The sequence below is a fragment of the Garra rufa genome, chromosome 23, assembly GCF_049309525.1.
Source record: "Garra rufa chromosome 23, GarRuf1.0, whole genome shotgun sequence".
Lineage (NCBI taxonomy): Eukaryota > Metazoa > Chordata > Actinopteri > Cypriniformes > Cyprinidae > Garra > Garra rufa.
In genome coordinates this window covers 21,460,618-21,480,100 of record NC_133383.1, presented here as the reverse complement: position 1 = coordinate 21,480,100, position 19,483 = coordinate 21,460,618, and the positions used below count along the sequence as shown (strand labels likewise).

Sequence of the window (19,483 nt, the reverse complement as noted above, 5' to 3'; positions counted from 1 at the left end):
GTGGTGTATAAAGCCAAAAATGTCAGAATTGTGTCGACGTCCCAATATTTATGGACCTGACTATATTGGTTTGGAGGAAAATAGTATCAAAGGCTCCTTTAGCCCCCGTCATACCCTATATATAATTATTAATTATTATTATTATTATTATTATATGTATTAAATATTTATATAATATAACAAAAGTATGTAAAAGTGTGTGTGTGTGTGTGTGTATATATATATATATATATATATATATATATATATATATATATATATATATATTCTTCTTTTTAATCTAAATCTTTATATTATTATTAATAATAGTAATTAATAATATAGTTTTATAAAGGAAATGCAACTAATAACTAATAATCATAATAATGTGATAACTAGACACACCTGAACATGATCAAATGAATAACCATGACCAGTCCAAACTAAGGAATACTGTGACGATAATGCATTTTTTAATAATATTTATAATAATATTTATTATATTTATTTCATTATTATATATTTTATTAAATATTTCATGATTTGCTCATTTAAATATAATAAAATTTTAATAATATATATTAAATTAAATTAAATTAAATTAATTGGTTGAATATAATCAATTTTAGTGACAAAATGGCTAAGATATTTATTTTTTAATTTTTTTATTTGTTTTTTTTTCTTGGCCTGCACGTACATATAGAAATAGGACCAGAAATACAGGGTGAGAAAAAGTTTGGTTTGGGTCGAGTGCAGACCTTCAAAATTTGACAATACCTAAACTGTTAGGATCACAGAGTTTGAGAGTTTGTGGTTTAACGTCATGTCTGTAAAGTGTGAATATGTTTTTTTTTTTTTTTTTTTTTTTTTATTTGTTGAAACTTTTCTCGGGCCAGCGTCCTTGACAAGACCCCTGCAGATTCCCTCATTTTAAATTGATGATACTGTTTATTTGCTGTATTGTTTGACTTCTGTAGGCGCTACGATTCTTTAGGCCCACAGCTATGTGCTCCTGGGGTCAGTCCAAATGTTATACATCTGAAACGTACAGGTTTAAACCGAACACCTCCAGGGTTTCCACAAAGCCAAGGCAAAACTCCTTTTAACCAACCCTGGTGACTGTCTTACCAAGGCCTGCTGCTGTGTTGTGCAGTGAACGCTCTCGTATGTATTCATACAAGCATGCAAGCACACGATTATGACTTCAAGCGCATCTCTATGAGTGTGGACTGAATACATCAGTGCATGCTTGGAAATATAGCTGTGGTTGTAGATATTATTTGCGGACGTGACACGAATGCGGTCAGCGGTTTTAAAAAAGTACTGAAGTAACTCAGTTGTGTCGAGTACTTTAATATTGTTAACACTATGGCATGCTAGAGGTTCTTATCTTTTTTTAATGAATTGAACGCTCCTGCGGTGAGTCTGAATGCTTTTACGACACTGTTAAAATCAAAGAATTAAAAGCATAGCGTTGTTAGAATTGAATCCCTGCTGTTCTACCTAATCACATGTTTGAATGCACACGAGACGGGGGACGGCGACAAAGTTAGATTTACTTTGGGATGGCTTCATAGACCCACTGTTAAACACGTGGTACTTAGTTTAATTGCAGGAATAAAGGATTGAGAGAGAGGAGGAGAGACCGTGCAGGGGCCTCATCCAAAAAGTTAGTGGGATATCAGGGCTTATTTACACTGGGATGGTTTCACAGTGTGCATCGGGGGGATACATTCAGTTTACTTCAACTCTGAGTGGGTTTCTATGTACTAAAACGTGAATGTAAAAACGAGGGGTACCTCTCTGTGCAGAAACTTTGGAGTGTTTTTAATGTGTTTCTATGCAGTTGTTGGGGTGTTTTCTAGGGCAGGAGTTTTAAACTGGGGTCTGGGGACCCCTAGGGGTCAGCAAGGGGGTAATAGGGGGTCTGGAGAAAAACTAATGTTGACAAACAATTGGTAATTTTAATAATGCATTAGTAAATGCTGAAATGAACATTAACTAAGATTAATAAATGACGTGAAAGTATTGTTCATTCGTAGTTCATGTTAACTAATGTAGTGAACTAATGAACCTTATTGTAAGTGTTACTTATTTTATTTTTATTTATATGTTTTTATTATTGTTATTGTCATTTACACAATTTGCTTGATAAAAAGTAGCCATATATTAAATATATGTTATTAGATGTACATTACAGTTGTATACATTATACACTGTAAAAAAAAAAATACTATTTCAGTATTTCTACTTCAAAATGTCATTGGTTGTGCTTTGCTGATTCACTAAAATCTAAAGAATCGGCTCGTAAAAGTCATTAGTTCAGGAATTGGTCTACACTGGTCATGCTGTATGTTGATTTACTGAAAGTTCAAATAATCAAAAGTTAAAAGAATTGACTCATAAGAGTCATTCGTTCAGAAATCGATCTACACTGATTTGGTCTGTATGCTGATTCACTAAAGGTTAAGAGAATCGGCTCGTAAGAGTCATTCATACTGCTTTACAAAAGGTTAAAAGAATCGGCTCGTAAGAGTCATTCATTCTGCTTCACGAAAAGTTAAAAGAATCGACTCATAAGAGTCATTCCTTTAGAAATCGATCTACACTGATTTGTTCTGTATGCTGATTCACTAAAAGTTAAAAGAATCGGCTCATAAGAGTCATTCTTTCTGCTTCACATTAAGTTAAAGAATCGACTCATAAGAGTCATTCATTTAGTAATCGGTCTATACTGGTTTTGCTGTATGCTGATTCACTAAAAGTTAAAAGAATTTGCTCGTAAGAGTCATTCATTCAGGGATCTGTCTACCTTGGTTGTGCTGTATGTTGATTTACTGAAAGTTTAAAGAATCATTTTGTAAGACTCATTCATTCAGGAATCGGCCTACACTGGTTGTGTTAAGGCACCGGTCTGATCTGGGTTTGTTTGTGTTGTGTCATTGTTTGTCTGGAGCACATGGCTGTCAGTTGGTATTTGTGTTTTGCCATGTGCTCTATTGTTACCCTGCCCCTCTTGTTACCTGATTATCTTGTTAGGGTTTACACCTGTTTCTAATCATTAGTTACACTTTATATTCTCCTCTTGTTTTCTGTCCTGTGCCAGATAGAATTTCTGCTCTGCTGAGTTAACATGGCTTTCATCTGTGAAAAGTGTTATCCTGTTTCAAGCTCTAGTCTAGTCTAGTCTAGTCTAGTCTAGTCTAGTCTAGTCTAGTCTAGTCTAGTTTCTAGTTTTCCTTCTTGATATTAGGGTTTTTTACTTTAAGTTAGTTTTGTGCTATTTTTTTTTTTTCCCTTCCCCTTTTGCTCCCCAGCTTCCCTATCGGCTCTGGCTGCTGGCTTCCCCATTCCCTGCCACCTTCTCCCCATCCTTTGCTGCCCAGCGCTATGTGCTTCCCTGCCCTTTCCTGTTCCATCCATCCAGCTGCTCTTGCATACCAGCCTCAGAAGATTGCAGTCAAGACAGCCAAGCTTCCTCCTTCGCTTTCCTGTAAACGCCTTTTCTCTCCCTCTGCCGGCGTCATTCCCTGTTCCCTGGTGCTCATTGGAGAGCTTGCCTGTCTTTTGCTCTGGAACTATTGCTCTTAGCCATTCACTGTGGAACCCCTCATTTGGACGCCTTCTGCTGTTCTGACGCTCACCTCCAAGGACCTGGCTGGTCTGTCCTGAGAACCCCTTCTGACTGTGGCTGAACTATTAATTCCTGAGTTTCTGTTTGTGTCTTTAAAGAACCAGTAAATATGTTATCCCTGCAACTGATTCCTCCTCTTTGAGCACCCCTGACAGGTTGTGCTGAATGCTGATTCACTAACATCTGAAAGAATTGGCTCATAGGAGTTATTCGTTCAGGAATCGCTTTACACTGGTTGTTCTGCATGCTAATTCACTAAAAGCTAAATGAATCGGCTCACAGGAGAGACTCATTCAGGAATCTGCCTACACTGATTGTGCTGTATGCTGATTCACTGAAATCTAAAGAATCATCTTGCAAGAGTCATTTGTTCAGGAATCGGTCTAAACAGGTTGTTTTGTATACTGATTCCCTAAAAGTGAAAAGAATTGGCTTATAGGCCTTTTTCCTGAGTAAACGATGAGTGCCGCCATTACGAATTTTAACATTAGATTGGATGCTCTTCTATTCCGGTCTCCATAGGAACCCATTCAAATAGCGTCCATCTGTTTTTAATGTAGCTAACGTTGGCAGCTTCGTGTCATTTACACGCTCAATACTGTAACTTTGAGGAATAAGGCACTGACAAATAACGGTCATTGCAAAGTGATTGCACTATAGAGCCATGTGCTTTTTAAAAACATTTTAATAGGTTTAACATTAGATTAACAGCTCAGAATGTACCGTACTTTGACTAGAAACACTGGAGACTGGAAATGCAAAGCATTCTTCAGGTTAAGAGTCAGGTGTGACTTCCGCGTTCAGGAAAAAGGTCTATAGGAGTGATTTGTTCAGGAATCGATCTACACTGGTTGTTCTGTATACGGATTCGCTAAAATCTAAAGAATCAGCTCGTAAGAGTGATTTGTTCAGGAATCGATCTACACTGATTGTTCTGTGTGCTGATTCACTAAAAGTTAGAAGAATCGGCTCGAGTCATTTGTTTAGGAATTGGTCTACACTGGTTGTACTGTGTACTGATTCAGTAAAAGTTAAAAGAATCAGCTTGTAAGAGTAATTTTTTCAGGAATCGATCTACACTAGTTGTGCTGTATGTATTTTTTTTTTTTTTTTTTTTTTTTTTTTTTTTAGTGTAGTGGGTTTAGGAAAAAATATATGCTGTCGACTTAAAGTAAATATTCTCTGGATAATATATTTTTTTATAACTTTATAATTTGCTTTGATTTCAGAGCAGTGACAATATAAAAGCCAATTATTTAATGTAGTAAACAACATGTTGTGAGATGTAATACAATGCATAATGTTTTTCTCACACAGAATAATTGGGTCTTAGCTGTACATGAAATGCATATAATTCTTTCAAGGGGTTTATCTTATTTTGGGATCCTAAGCATCCAAATGCTTGAAAACCACTGGTCTAGGACATTACTGGGGTAACAATCCTCAAGAGGGATTTGAACGATCAGAGAAGGACGAAGGAGAGCAGTAAGAGCAGTAGATGGAGAGAGCAGGAGGCTGTTCTCAGAGTGCTTTTTTCATGAAAGAATGGTTTCAGTCTTGAGTTAGTTTCATCTCCTCATTCACACAGTGTTCATCGTTCTCCTCAGGGAATCACACCACCACCAGCCGCCCAACCTGCTGCTCCTGCTGCCTGTTTCTCTCTTTCTCTCTCCATCTGTCTTTTTGGGCTGAATCAACCAACCTTGTGTTACAGCTACTATTTAATCAGAGAATGAATCCATTACTCAAATGTGTGTTTTAGCTCTGTCAATCAATTAAAACTTCAATGAAATCATTACATGAAATGCCAATTACTCAATCAAATTAAACACAATTCATGAATATTACAATTAACTGTATGATGTATGAATATTGAAGATAATTCCCAAATTAAGATCAGTTGAAAACATTATTGTGGCAGATGAGTCAATCACTGAACACACTACAAGAATGTGCCTTTTGTGAAGAGCTTGACATGATTTTTTTTCTTTGTATTTATATGCACCAGAGTGTGTTCTAGTTGATTGATTTTTGGATTCTTATTTCATCACACAAGGGTCGATTTTATGTGGAAGAAAATTTTCTTGAGAAAATGTCTTTCTCTCTTTCCCATAGCTGGGAGGTGGTTCGGTTCCTGCTCTCCAACCTGCGCTGGTGGATGGAGGAGTATCACTTTGACGGCTTCAGGTTTGATGCTGTGACTTCAATGCTGTACCACCACCATGGCATCGGTCAGTCGTTCTGCACCTGTAAACAAGTGCTACCATTACTCATTGTGAAACGAAATCAAGTTTCAAGAAATTACATGAGAGGCAAAATTGTTTAGGAAACAGACATGTATGAGCTATCTTCGTTTCTTTTTTTATTAATCTCTTTAATGTTTTCAGTTCCAATCCTTCATTTTGGTTTACTAAAAAGAATCAGCTCATAAGAGTCGTTCAGGAATCACTCAACACTGGTTGCGCTGTATGCTGATTCACTAAAGGTTAAAAGAATCATCTCGTAAGAGTAATTCGTTTAGGAATCAGTACACTGATTCTGTATGCTGATTCACTAAAGGCTAAAAGAATCGGCTCATAAGAGTCATGCGTTTAGGAATCAGTACACTGATTCTGTATACTGATTCACTTAAGGCTAAATGAATCGGCTCGTAAGAGTCATGCGTTTAGGAATCAGTACACTGATTCTGTATACTGATTCACTAAACTAAAGGCTAAAAGAATCAGCTAGTGAGAATAATTGATTCATAAAAGTTAAAGGGATAGTTCACCAAAAATGAAAATTTGATGTTTATCTGCTTTCCCCCAGGGCATGTAGGTGACTTTGTTTCTTCAGTAGAACACAAATGAAGATTTTAACATACTTGCAGTATGTCAGTCATATAATGGCAGTCAATGGTTACCAAATCTTTAAGAGTAAAAAAACATACATAGACATAACCAAATTAAACCCTGTAGCTCATGACGATACATTGAGGTCTTAAGACACAAAACGATCGGTCTGTGCAAAAAAACTGAACTGTATTAATATCATTATTTACCTCTGATCCACCAGAACATTCAGCTGTTTGAAGCGCGTGCACATCAGCCGGTGCGCAACATGTCAACGTGCTCTGGCAATGTAGTCGGTGAAAAGTCAACACGCCCAGATGAGTTCGCACAAGGAAACGTAATCTTTTAGTTTTTAATCGGTTGCCAGAATCAGGATAAGCACAAGTAATTACCATTTTGAGAAGCCAATATGCATGTAAACAATGAGTGACATAAGCGTGACAGATCGCTTCCGCGCGGGCTGATGTGAGCGCGCTCAGGAGAGTAGAACACTCTGGATTCAGAGGTAAATAATGATATAAATACTGTTCAGTTTTGTGCACAGACCAATCGTTTTGTGTCTTAAGGCCTCAATGTATCATCACGAGCCGCATGGTTTAATTTGGTTTTGTCTGTGTATGTTTTTTTTTTTTTTACTCTTGAAGATTTGGTAGCCACTGCCATTATATGACTGACAAACTGAAATGGTTTGAGTTAAAAATCTTCATTTGTGTTCTACTGAAGAAACAAAGTCAACTTCATCTTGAATGCCCTGGGGGTAGGCAGATAAACATTAAATTTTCATTTTTGGGTGAACTATCCCTTTAAAAGAATCCGCTCATAGGAGTCATTCGTTCAGGAATCAGTCTACACTGGTTGTGCTGTATGCTGATTCACTGTGAAAACTTTCTGAATAAGCTCCAGTTTGTCAATCCTAGCATTAAACTCACTTAATTGTTGCTTAAAACAATTTATCAAAAATAAATTATAGATCCAGCCAATTTTTTAAAAGCATGCAATGCAATTTTGATTTTGATTCAGGTGTAGCATTTATCCTATGTAAAGACATTTAATCTTCACTGAAAATAAGACAAAAATACTGATTTAATTTAACTTAATTTAATTTAATTAATTTAATATGCATTGCCATGTCCATGTAATGTTTTATTTACTTCAAGACGAAACCTGTGTACTTTACATATGTCAAATGTCTATATTGTTCTATAGATAGAGTGAGTCTGTATAAGTGCCTCTACGTCTCTGAATTAGTTCATCCAGGTGAAATGTAAAGCCTTTGATGCAAATTCATAAAGAGTGTGTCAGGCATGTCAACTATGTCATTTCTGTTGTATTAATAAAGCTCTGAATCATTGCATATGGAGGAAAAACAGCATGAATAGATTTGAAAGGCCCTCTTAGACCATTATCATAAATTATGGGCAACCTTGGGTGCTCTGTACATATTACAGTAAAATGATTTCACTTCTGAAAAGATCGTGATTCCATTAATCCACGATCTGGTTTTGTCCAGGCATGTCGTTTTCGGGGAACTACAATGAGTACTTCGGGATGCATGTGGATGAAGACGCACTTATATATCTAATGCTGGCCAATCACATTCTCCACAAGCTCTACCCACAATGCATCACTGTAGCAGAGGTGAGAGTCTGCCTGCACCGTGGTACATTTCTGTTTTTTTCACAGGAGGTATAATTTTTCCTCATTCCCACCAATTACAGCTCCCATTACCTTTTTCTCACTCCCAAGTGGAAATTTCATTTCATTCTTTTCTATTCTCCTGCTCTGTGCCCGTGCATTTATTTAAAGCTGAGCTCCTGAGAGGTCGAAGCTGAATGCTGTGGCTAATGGATCAGGGTGATAATTGGGTGATTAAGGCCAAAAGATTCAAGAAAAGAACAGGAGAGATTTTCAGGGGCAGGCACCGTATGGATCTGCACCACAGTCTGTCTTGCTCTCTTCTTCGCTGGTCTCATATGACCCACAGGCAGGTTGTAATAGAAGCAAGCAATTTTCAAATTGCTTTAATTTGCCCATCTGCCAATGTGGTTAATCAGAAGTACAGAATGAATGAGGAAGTAGAAGAGTACAGCAGCATACCTGAAGATGGACGGGATCTGTATCTCAAGGGTTGCTGCAAACCAGGCAACATTCGTTCAATACATTTACTCAGTCCCAAAAACCTCTCACTGGAGAAAAAACTTTTTCTGAATCGGTATTTTTGTTCAAAAGCCCTTTAAAATAACATTCTCACTGTCCAACCAATGGAAACGTTGCCTCTGAGCATCAAAAGTTTTGCAAAATAAATTGGCTCCTTAAATTAAAGTACAGTTGAGGTCAAAATTGTACATACACCTTGCAAAACTGAACCAAAATAAGAGGGATCATACAAAATGCATGTTATTTTTTATTTAGTACTGACCTGAATAAGATATTTCACATAAAAAACGTTTACATATAGTCCACAAGATGGAATAATAATTGAATTTATAAAAATTACCCCATTCAAAAGTTTACATACACTCGATTCTTAATTCTGTGTTGTTACCTAAATGATCTACAGCTGTCTTTTTTGTTTAGTGATAATTGTTGAGTGAGCTCCTTGTTTGTCCTAAACAGTTAAATTGCCCGCTGTTCTTCAAAAAAATCCTTCAGGTCCCACAAATTCTTTGGTTTCTTCTATAGCTTCTGAAGGGTAGTACTAAATGGACAAAATATGATATTTATATACATCCTCATTCTTTTCAAAAGTTTACACCCCTGGCTCTTAATGCAGTTTTTCCTTCTGGAACACCAGTGAGCATTTGAACCTTCTGTAATTGTTGCATATGAGCCCATCAGTTGTCTTCAGTGTGAAAAGATGGATCTCAAAATCATACAGTCATAGTTGGAAAGGGTTTAAATACACAAAACTGCTGAAAAACCAAAGAATTTGTGGGACCTGAAGGATTTTTCTGAAGAACAACAGACAGTTTAACTGTTCAGAACAAACAAGGGACTCATGAACAACTATCACTAAACAAAAAAAAAAAAAAAAAACATCTTTCCTGGAAATTCCAGTTTAAAGTAGTCTAAACTGGTCTAAGATATATTAATTGTTTAATAGCGTTTTGTGAATTTGAGTCGTTATTCACTGAAAATCTTGACATCTGCCACAGCTATCCATGTCATGTTTTTTAGAGAAGTAGCAGAGTCCAATTTGTGAATGAAATAATCCTTTAAATCAAGTATTTCCAATGAATCAATTGATCTAGTTCACAAAAGCTGTCTAAATGATTCATTTACAAATAGGACCAAATAGGTTCTCGAGTTCAACTCACTGATTCAGTGCTCCAGTTGCAGGATATAGTATCTTACTGGAAGGAAGATCTTTAGTAAATAATACAAAATTTCAGCACACTTCAGAAACAAAATTGTATGGAGGGCTTTTATGATGCTTTTAGGGTGCCATTTTGGAGTTTCTGGCTTTTAGTCCTCATTCACTTTGATTTTGTTCCTCAGTATTTTTGTTTTGTTTCCCAGTACAAGATCTAACCATTGTTAATTTTAGGTACATTTACTTGGAAAGCAAAATGACTTAAGAGAAGTCTTTTTTAAGATTTTTATGCTTTCAAAAAAATCTGTCTGTGGTCTAAGAAAAATAAATTCAATTTATTACCCCATTGACTGATAATTTTCTTGTTTTAAAATGATAGTTTACCCAAAGATTCTGTCATTAATTATTCACCATCAAGTTGTATCACACCCATAAGGCCTTTGTTCATCTTCAGAACACAAATTAAGATATTTTTGATGAAATCTGAGAGCTTTCTGACTCTGCATAGACAGCAACACAACTTACATGTTCACTAATTTCATCAAAATGTCACTAAATTTCATTGGATTTTATCAAAAATATCTTAATTTGTGTTCCCAAGATGAACTTACAGGTTTGGAATGACATGAGGATGAGTAATTAATGACAGAATTTTAGGAAAGCAATGCTAAATATCTGTCATTTTGCTTCTCAAGTAAATGTATCTTGTTTAAAGAATGGTTAGATATTCGTAATGACCAGCTTGGACCAGATAGAAGCCAAGTGTTCCAAGACACAGCTTAATCTGTATTTTTCCAGAAGGGAATGCACATTTTCACACTTTCCTGCTCACCATTCCCTTATGGATTTGTGTAGGATGTATCAGGGATGCCAGGCCTGTGCAGGTCCATTGAAGAGGGAGGACTGGGCTTTGATTATCGTCTGACCATGGCCGTGCCAGACAAATGGATCCAGGTGAGCTCCCATCTCCTGTGATTTCTCTGTCTCCGCACAGATGTTGCTCCTTTGTGTTTGGTTCTGTGCAAATGATGTTGTTTGATGTTTGCAGTTCACCGTTTTGGGGTCATCTCTCTATATGAAGCTGCGTATTTGTAGTCTTTGCGCAGCGGCTGTCGCGGATCCAAATCCCCCGCTGACTCGGCTCTATCTGCGCATGTATCAGCGTAGGCATTTCCGCTTTAATTCCAGCCAGGTTTTTTTTTTGCATGGCCGTTCCTTTTTAAAATGACAAAAGGAGAAGTATTGATTGAGTTTGCTTTGTGAGTTCAGGGTGTAATCTGTGATCTGGCACAGCCTGTTCAGATAGCATCCCCCTTTTTTTCTGTTAGGGTTCTATTTCAGTCCCACTTTGCCCATCTTTCATTCGTCCTTTGGCAGCATTTTGAATGGCATTAAAAGGTTTGTGTATTGATATCCCCGTCTCTATCTCTCTATTACAGCGAGCCTTTGCGTTTGTGTGATTTTTGTGCTTGTTCTGTCTCACACACACACATACACTCCTCTCATTCTTCAGGCTTATTCAATATGACTTCCAAAACTCTAATCACTTTCAAGTCTCGCACAGGAAAGTCAAAATTTTCACGCTTGGCACCAAACCAGAACGTAACCCCCAAAAAATAATTGAAAACAAGTGAAACAAATCGTATTCAATCATATAAAAAAAGAGACTTGCAAATTGTATTGCATTTTAGCTGAGCACAGAATATCAAGCGTATCCCTGTTTACAATCTTAAAGGGATAGTTCACCCAAAAATGAAAATTACTCCATGATTTACTCACCCTCAAGCCATCCTAGGTGTATATGACTTTCTTCTTTCAGATGAATACAATCAGTTATATTAAAAAAAAAAAGTCCTGGCTTTTCCAAGCTTTATAATGGCAGCCCAGCTAAAAGGGAACGTTCCCACAACTTCCATTAACGTTTTTTCAAAGGTATTTAAAGGTTAGGACAGAACATTCTTAAAATGATGTTTATAGGATGTTCTAATGACATTATAAATGGTTGATTTACAATCTTGTAACGTTAAGAGAACACATTCTTATAATAACATTCTCGTAACGTTCTTTTGATGTTATTTGTATACAATTGAGGTTATCGTAATGGTAATAGAAAACATTCTTAGAACAACATTCTCGGAACGTTATTTTAATGTTATTTGTACACGATTGAGGTTCTTGTAATGTTAAAATGGTCTTAGAACGTTCTATGAACGTTCTTTTGATGTTATTTTTAAACGATTGAGGTTCTCGTAATGCTAAAAGAAAACTTTCTTAGGACAACATTCTCAGAATGTTCTTTTGATGTTATTTGTACACGATTGAGGTTCGCGTAATGGTAATTGAAAACGTTCTTAGGACAACATTCTCGGAATGTTCTTTTGATGTTATTTGTACACAATTGAGGTTCGTGTAATGGTAATTGAAAACGTTCTTAGGACAACATTCTCGGAAAGTTATTTTGATGTTATTTGTACACGATTGAGGTTTGCGTAATGGCAATTGAAAACGTTCTTAGGACAACATTCTCGGAATGTTCTTTTGATGTTATTTGTACACGATTGAGGTTCGCGTAATGGTAATTGAAAACGTTCTTAGGACAACATTCTCGGAATGTTCTTTTGATGTTATTTGTACACGATTGAGGTTATCGTAATGGTATTAGAAAACGTTCTTAGGACAACATTCTATGAATGTTCTTTTGATGTTATTTGTACATGATTAAGGTTATCATAATGATAATAAAAAAAGTTCTTATAGGACAACATTCTCGGAACGTTATTGTAATGTTATTTGTACACGATTGAGGTTCTTGTAATGTTAAAATGGTCTTAGAACGTTCTCTGAATGTTCTTTTGATGTTATTTTTAAACGATTGAGGTTCTCGTAATTCTAAAAGAAAACTTTCTTAGGACAACATTCTCAGAATGTTCTTTTGATGTTATTTGTACATGATTGAGGTTATAATAATGGTAATAGAAAACGTTCTTAGGACAACATTCTCGGAATGTTCTTTTGATGTTATTTGTACACGATTGAAGTTATCGTAATGTTAAAAACGTTGTTATTTGTACATGATTTAGGTTCTTGTAATGTTAAAAGAAAACGGTCTTAGAAACAGCATTCTCAGAACGTTCTTTTGAATGTTATTTGTACACGATCTCTGAATGTCTTTTTGTTTGTTTATTTCTTATTAACCCCATTTCAGCATCTATGGCTATATTCATAGCGAGAACAGTCTATACCAGGGGTTCTCAACTCTGGCCCTCGAGGTCCACTTTCCTGCAGAGTTTACCTCCAACCTTGATCAAACTCACCTGCCTGTAACTTTCTTGTAATGATGAAGAGCTTGATTAGCTTGTTCAGGTGTGTTTGATTAGGGTTGGAGCTAAACTCTGCAGGAAAATGGACCTCGAGGGCCAGAGTTGAGAACTCCTGGTCTATACACAAGTTAATCCACACGTTGATCTATACCAGGGTTCCCCAAATCTTACCCTGGAGGTCCAATGCGCTGCAGAGTTTAGCTCCATCCCTGATCACACTCACCTACCTGTTATTCTCTAATGATCCTGAAGACCTTGATTAGCATGCTCAGGTGTGTTTGATTAGGGAAAGAGCTAAACTCTGCAGGAAAATGGATCTCGAGGTTCAGATTTGATGATCCCTGATCCATACACACATGCATGTTGGGGGAAGGGCAATTCACGTGTTCAATTAACCTCACCTGTGTGTATTTTTGGACTGTGAGAAGAAACCCACGCTGACACAGGGAGTCAAACTTTACACAGAAAGACCTCCTGACCCAGCCTCAAACCAGGGACCTTCTTACTGTGAGGCAACAGTGCCACCAACTTATCCATGTGATTTGTTTTGATGTGATTGCTGTGTCACATTGTAGCTGATAATTGTTCTTGTCATGTAAAAAAAATGTTCTTAGAACAACATTCTCAGAACATCCTTGTGATGTAATTTGTACTTAACTGATCTCGTCGTGCTAAAAGAAAACGTCTCAGGTTACGTAGGTAACCCTAGTTCCCTGAGGACAGGGAACGAGACGCTGCGTCCTGGTTCAGGACACTATGGGAACTGTGCCCTGGCTTGAAGCCAAAAGAGCACTCGCTGCAGAACCGGAAGATGTGAGAGACAGCACATCTTCCGCTAGCAGCGCGTTCTCGTCTCCGGCTGATGTGCGCGAGAGATTAAACCCTCTCTCAAACTCGTCAGCCAGCTCCACCTGTGATCCCCGCGATCTCAGCCGCCGTGGGGCCCGAGCCGCGTGGGGCGGATGGATGTCCCAATTCCCTCGAGAAAAGAGACAAACGAGAACGGAGTTTCTTCAAGTGAAACTCTCACAATGAACGCGCTCCGCTCTTTCTAGACACACCAAACAGAGGTCGTGTGCGTCATCAGGTGTCAGATTTCTCTGACACGGATCCGCACACTTCCTAAACAGTTTCTCTCTAGGCATCGCCATACTCACTCGTTTAGAACAGAGGACTCTGAAGACAAAAAGATGGTGTTGTGCTCTCAGGCACCTGCTTTTATACTAGCAGGCGCCTGTGGATGATGTCATAGGCTGGCGCCGGACAGTGTCAAGTTCACTGTCGTTGTTCTATACAGTAGCTTGTTTCAGAACCGGTCATGCTGAAGGCAGTTCCCATAGTGTCCTGAACCAGGACGCAGCGTAGAGTTCCCTCCGGAAGGGAACTTTCTTACAGCATATGTATTTAAGAAACATTCTCATGCAATGGTAGATTAGAATGTGCCTGAAACATTAAAGAAAACTGGATGGTTTAAATGTTTATAAAACATTCTGAAATAATTTTTTGGAAGTTTATTAACCCACCGGAGATGTGTGAAGTACTTTTTATGATGTAGGAATGCACTTTATTGGACTTCAAAATCTCAACAGCCATTCCCTACCATTATAAAGCTTGGAAGAGCCAGGACATTTTTTAATATAACTCTGATTGTATTTGTCTGAAAGAAGAAAGTCATAAACATCTGGGATGTCTTGAGAGTGAGTAAATCATGGGATAATTTTAATTTTTGGGTGAACTGTCGCTTTAAAGGAACAGTTTAACCCAAAATGACAGTCCTGTCATCAATTACTCTCATGTGGTTTCAAACCTGAGTGACTTACTGAAGTTTGAAAAATGTTGATGCTGCTCTTTTCCAAACAACGTGTTCTTTTTCAAGTCTTCTAAAGACATTTGATAGCTTCGTGTGAGAACAGATTGAAATTTATGTCATCATTGTTGTCACTGTAGCATTAGAGACTGTCACATGGCTTCAGAAGACTTTGAGTACAGCCCACAATGCCTATGTACCAGTTGTATGGTACTTTTATGTTATTTTTAGATGAAAGTCATATGGGTTTGGAAAAATATGAGGGTGAGTAAAAGAATTTTCATTTTCCTTCAATCCCTTAACAAACTACAGTAACCCTGCAACTGTGACCCCCTCGGACAAAGAAATACACATCCACACTTCACCTCTCTGTGCCTTAACTCTCGTTTTCACAATGAGGTGTTCAAAAGGGCAAACTCCCTCCTGATTTACTACTGAATTCCACCTCTTTCTGGCTTTCTGTGTCTCTCTTGCTCTCCTCCTATGTCACAAACAGCGTTAGGGCTTCTCAGCTACGCGCTGCGCTGTGACGGAGGTCGGCTGAGCGTGGCTCGCTTGTGAAATTAAAATGTCCGCCGCTCCAAATCGATAATGCAGATGATGAACAGAGTGGAGAGAAACAGGAGGAGAAGAGGGCCACAGTCCGTAATGAAACCTCCCCAAAAGCTAATGAAATCTTTAGAGATTTCCATAAAGAGAGCAGCTGTTCTCTCTCCCTCACTGTATTCAGTGATGAATACATTAATATGTGGAATCAATAGGTTTATTAACGATGCCGTTTGATTCGCGGGGCGGAGAGGAGAGCGAGAGTTCAGACATACTTCCTGAAGAAGAGAAATGGAAATGAAGTTAAAGATTAAATCACAATGTAAGTGAGTTTCTGGGGGCCTGTGGCGGATGGCAGTTAAAATGTCAGTCTGCTGCTGTCTGTTGGGTGGGGACTGACACAAAGTATCATATTGGTGTTTGTGTGTACATTACCACATAAACTCACATTCCCACATAAGCATCATGGTATATATATTTTTTGATTTGTTTATTTTATATTTAATTTGATCAATTTGCTTAATATTTTACTTTAATCTTTTATTTTAATCTTTTACTTTAGGTTTTGTTCTGTTCTGTTTTATTTCATTTTCTTAGTGTTGAGGTTTTGTGTTGTGCTGTGGTTTTGTTTTGATTGTATTAAGGTTGTTTTTGTTTTGTTTTTTTAAGTTGCTTTTTTTTTGGCTGTTGTGTTGAGGTTTTGTTTTGTTAGTGTTTTGTTTGGTTTTAAAGTTGTTTTATATAATTTTATTCTTGTCTAGGTTTTGATTTGGTTGTGTTGTGTTGTTTTTTTATTTGTATTTTGTTTTCTGTTTTTTGGGGGGGATTAAGTATAAAGTATATATAGATATTACTGAAATATTTTTCTTTTATTTTTCATTTAGGTTTTGTTTTGTTTGAGTTGTGCCTGAAGTTTTGTTCTGTTCTGTTGTATTCCTGTATGTTTTGTTTAGTTTCATTTTGGTTAGTGTTGAGATTTTGTATTGTAACCTCAACGGTTTTGTTTTGTTGTGTTGAAGTTTTATTTGTGTTTTCTTTCTTTTTTTTCCTTTCTTTTTTAAGCTTTTTTCACTTAAGTTTGTGTTTATGTTGTGGTAAAGGTGATTTTGTTCATGTTTTGTTTTGTTGAAGATTTTTGTTCTGATGTGTTTTGTTTTGCTTTTTCATTTTATTTTGTTAGTGCTGAGGTTTGTTGAAGTTTTTTTGTTTTGTTTTGTTCTTTTTTATAAAGTTGTTTTATTTTAGTCCTGTCTAATCTATGTTGATGTTTTGTTCGGTTTAAATATTTTTATTTTATTTTTAATTTAGTTTTTGTTTTGTTTGTGTTGTGTTCTCGTTTGTTTAGTTTTGATTAGTGTTGAGATTTTGTATTGTTTGTGTTGAGGTTTTTGTTTTGTTGATTTTAGTTGTTTTAGTGAAGTATTTTTCTTTTATTTTTAATTCAGGCGGTGTATTCATTTGATTCACTCCTGAAGGATTCAGCTGTTTTGAAAGAATTGTTTGAATGACTCAGTGATTCAATCATGAACATTGCTGCCACCTGCTGGCGGTTTTGTTTCTCATCCTATTACGTTCTTTCCCAACATATTTCTATATTCAGAGATTTGTGTTTAAAACTTAAATCTCATAACATTATTTATGCAATTATAAATACAGTCTGTTTATAAATACCACATCTAAATACCACTTCATGCAGCTTCTGTGCAGTGCTAAGATGTTTTGTTTACATTAGTATTCAGAGAAAAATCTTGTGTTTTCATTTACATCTTTTTGTTTATGAAATCTTGATTGATTTTGTAGAATTGAATTTTAAATGAACAGAATACTGCATGGTGTCTTGATACTACTTGGTATCGTGATACTTCAGCTGGTATAGTATCGTAAGTCATTTTTATGGTTCTGTTTTGTTTTGATTAAGTAAAAAAATATATATGCACTGTATATTACTTAAAAAAAAAAAAAAATATATATATATATATATATATATATATATATATATATATATATATATATATATTAATTTAGGTTTAGTTTTGTCTGTGTTGTGCTGAAGTTTTGTTTTATTAAATTTTGGTTAGTGTTGAGATTTTGTGTTGTTCGTGTTGAGGTTGTTTTTCTTTTTTGTTTTTCTTTTTTCCATTAGATTATGTTTATGTTGTGTTAAAATAGTTTTTTGTGCGTGTTATTTTGTTTTGTTTTGTTGAGGTTTCTTGTTCTGATGTGTTTTGTTCTGCTGTTTCGTTTCATTTTGTTAGTGCTGAGGTTCATTGAAGTATTTTGTTTTGTTCTTTTTTTACAAAGTTTATTTATTATTTTAGTCCTGTCTAATCTATGTTGATGTTGTGTTTTGTTTGGTTTTAAAGTTGTTTTATATATATTTATTCATGTCTATGTTTTGTTTTAATTGTGTTGATTAGGTAAAAATATATATATTTATATAAATATTTTTTCTTTTATTTTTAATGTATGTTTTGTTTTGTTTGTGTTGAGATTGTTTTTTGTAAAGTTGCTTTATTTTATTTTAGTTCTTTCTATTGCTATTTTGTTATGTTATGTTATTTTGTTTGTGTTTTGTTTGGTTTTAAAGTTGTTTTATATAATTTTTTTCTTGTCTAGGTTTTGTTTTGGTCATGTTGTGTTGATTTTATTTTTTTTATTTAGGTTTACTTTTGTCTGTGTTGTGCTAAAGTTTTGTTTTATTCTATTAAATTTTGGTTAATGTTGAGATTTTGTACTGTTTGTGTTGAGGTTTTTGTTTTGTTGTTGAAGTTTTGTTCGTGTTGAGGTTGTTTTCCTTTTTTTCTGTTAGTTTGTGTTTATGTTGTGTTAAAGTAGTTTTTAGTGTGTGTTATTTTGTTTTTGTTGTTTTGTTGAAGTTAGTTAATTCTTATATGTTGTGTTTTGATGCATCATTAGTTTAGTTTAGGACGATTCTAAGGGCCCATGCCCTTTAGGGGCCCCCAGAGATCTGCTTTGATGTGGTAGGGGGGGGGCCAAACTCATATTTTGTCATAGGGCCCAAAATTGCGAGCGGCGCCCCTGACTACTTGCATAAACACCACACCCATTAGGGCTGACATTGTTGTTTCGCGGGCTATGTTACGTCAGAACTCGTAACTGGGAGTACATCGATCTAGTACAAGTTCACGAGTGGGAAGTCACGGGTTTGACTGCCGTTCCAGTGCACTTTCACTGGTAGACGGTTGGAAAAACACGGGTTACGGGTTGCCTGGAACGCGGCATAAATTTGTAAGAGTATGTCTATAAGATTATAGTAATTACACAACCTGCTTCTGTCCTGCTTCTGATTGGTCAATGCAGCTCTCCAGCTGTGCTAAAATGTATAAAATTTAGTAGCAGCTGTAACACATCTCTTTACCACATGGCTTCAACGCACCAATAGAAATACATACATTAACTATGTGATCTTTTTTTACAGCACAACCTCTCATACCTTGTTGTATTGTAAGTATTACGCATATTGTAAACTACATGAGCACTTACAGTAGTGTGGATCTTAGCGAGCAGGTTTAAGTCTGTTTTGAGCTTGATCATTTATTTCATCCATGTGTCGTTTCGAGCGTTTATTTACGTGCGAGCGATCTCTTGTGTGCTCTGGGAGAAAGAGGTCATGATGGCAAATAAAGCCATCGTGTGTAATTACCAGCAGTGCCACTAGAAAACAGATTAATATCCTTCTGGCCTCTCTGGCTAAAAGCACTCCACAACCCTTATTTGTTTAATTCATATCCTGGTGCTGAGCTCCATGTGGCTGTTGATTTGATTAATTTGCTTAAGCAAATTAACTCGAATTATCTAATACTTTTCCATTACCTCCACCCCCACGTCAACACCCCTCCCTCGCGCTCGTCTGCTCTCAAGAGGAACAATTAAAGCTCCTAACGCATAATTGTAATGGGAAGTCACTCTGATTTTGGCTTCCTCATTAGAGCATATGGAGTTTTAGTTCAGCCTCCGGTGGATGAATTATGTATCGATATACTTTTCTTTCTCTTCCTGTGGTCTGAGGAGAAGACATGTGGGAGGGAGAGA

The 19,483-nt window shown here is 36.4% G+C and overlaps 1 protein-coding gene across 1 annotated transcript in view; it reads left to right on the top strand.

Annotated features, from left to right (window-relative positions):
- Positions 1 to 19,483, top strand: part of gbe1a (glucan (1,4-alpha-), branching enzyme 1a) — a 208,918-nt gene that overhangs the window by 117,669 nt on the left and 71,766 nt on the right. Inside the window, exons 8-10 of the mRNA XM_073829881.1 lie at positions 5,729 to 5,844; positions 7,955 to 8,082; positions 10,613 to 10,711. Coding sequence (XP_073685982.1) covers positions 5,729 to 5,844; positions 7,955 to 8,082; positions 10,613 to 10,711 — 343 coding nt within the window. The remainder of the gene's footprint in view (positions 1 to 5,728; positions 5,845 to 7,954; positions 8,083 to 10,612; positions 10,712 to 19,483) is intronic.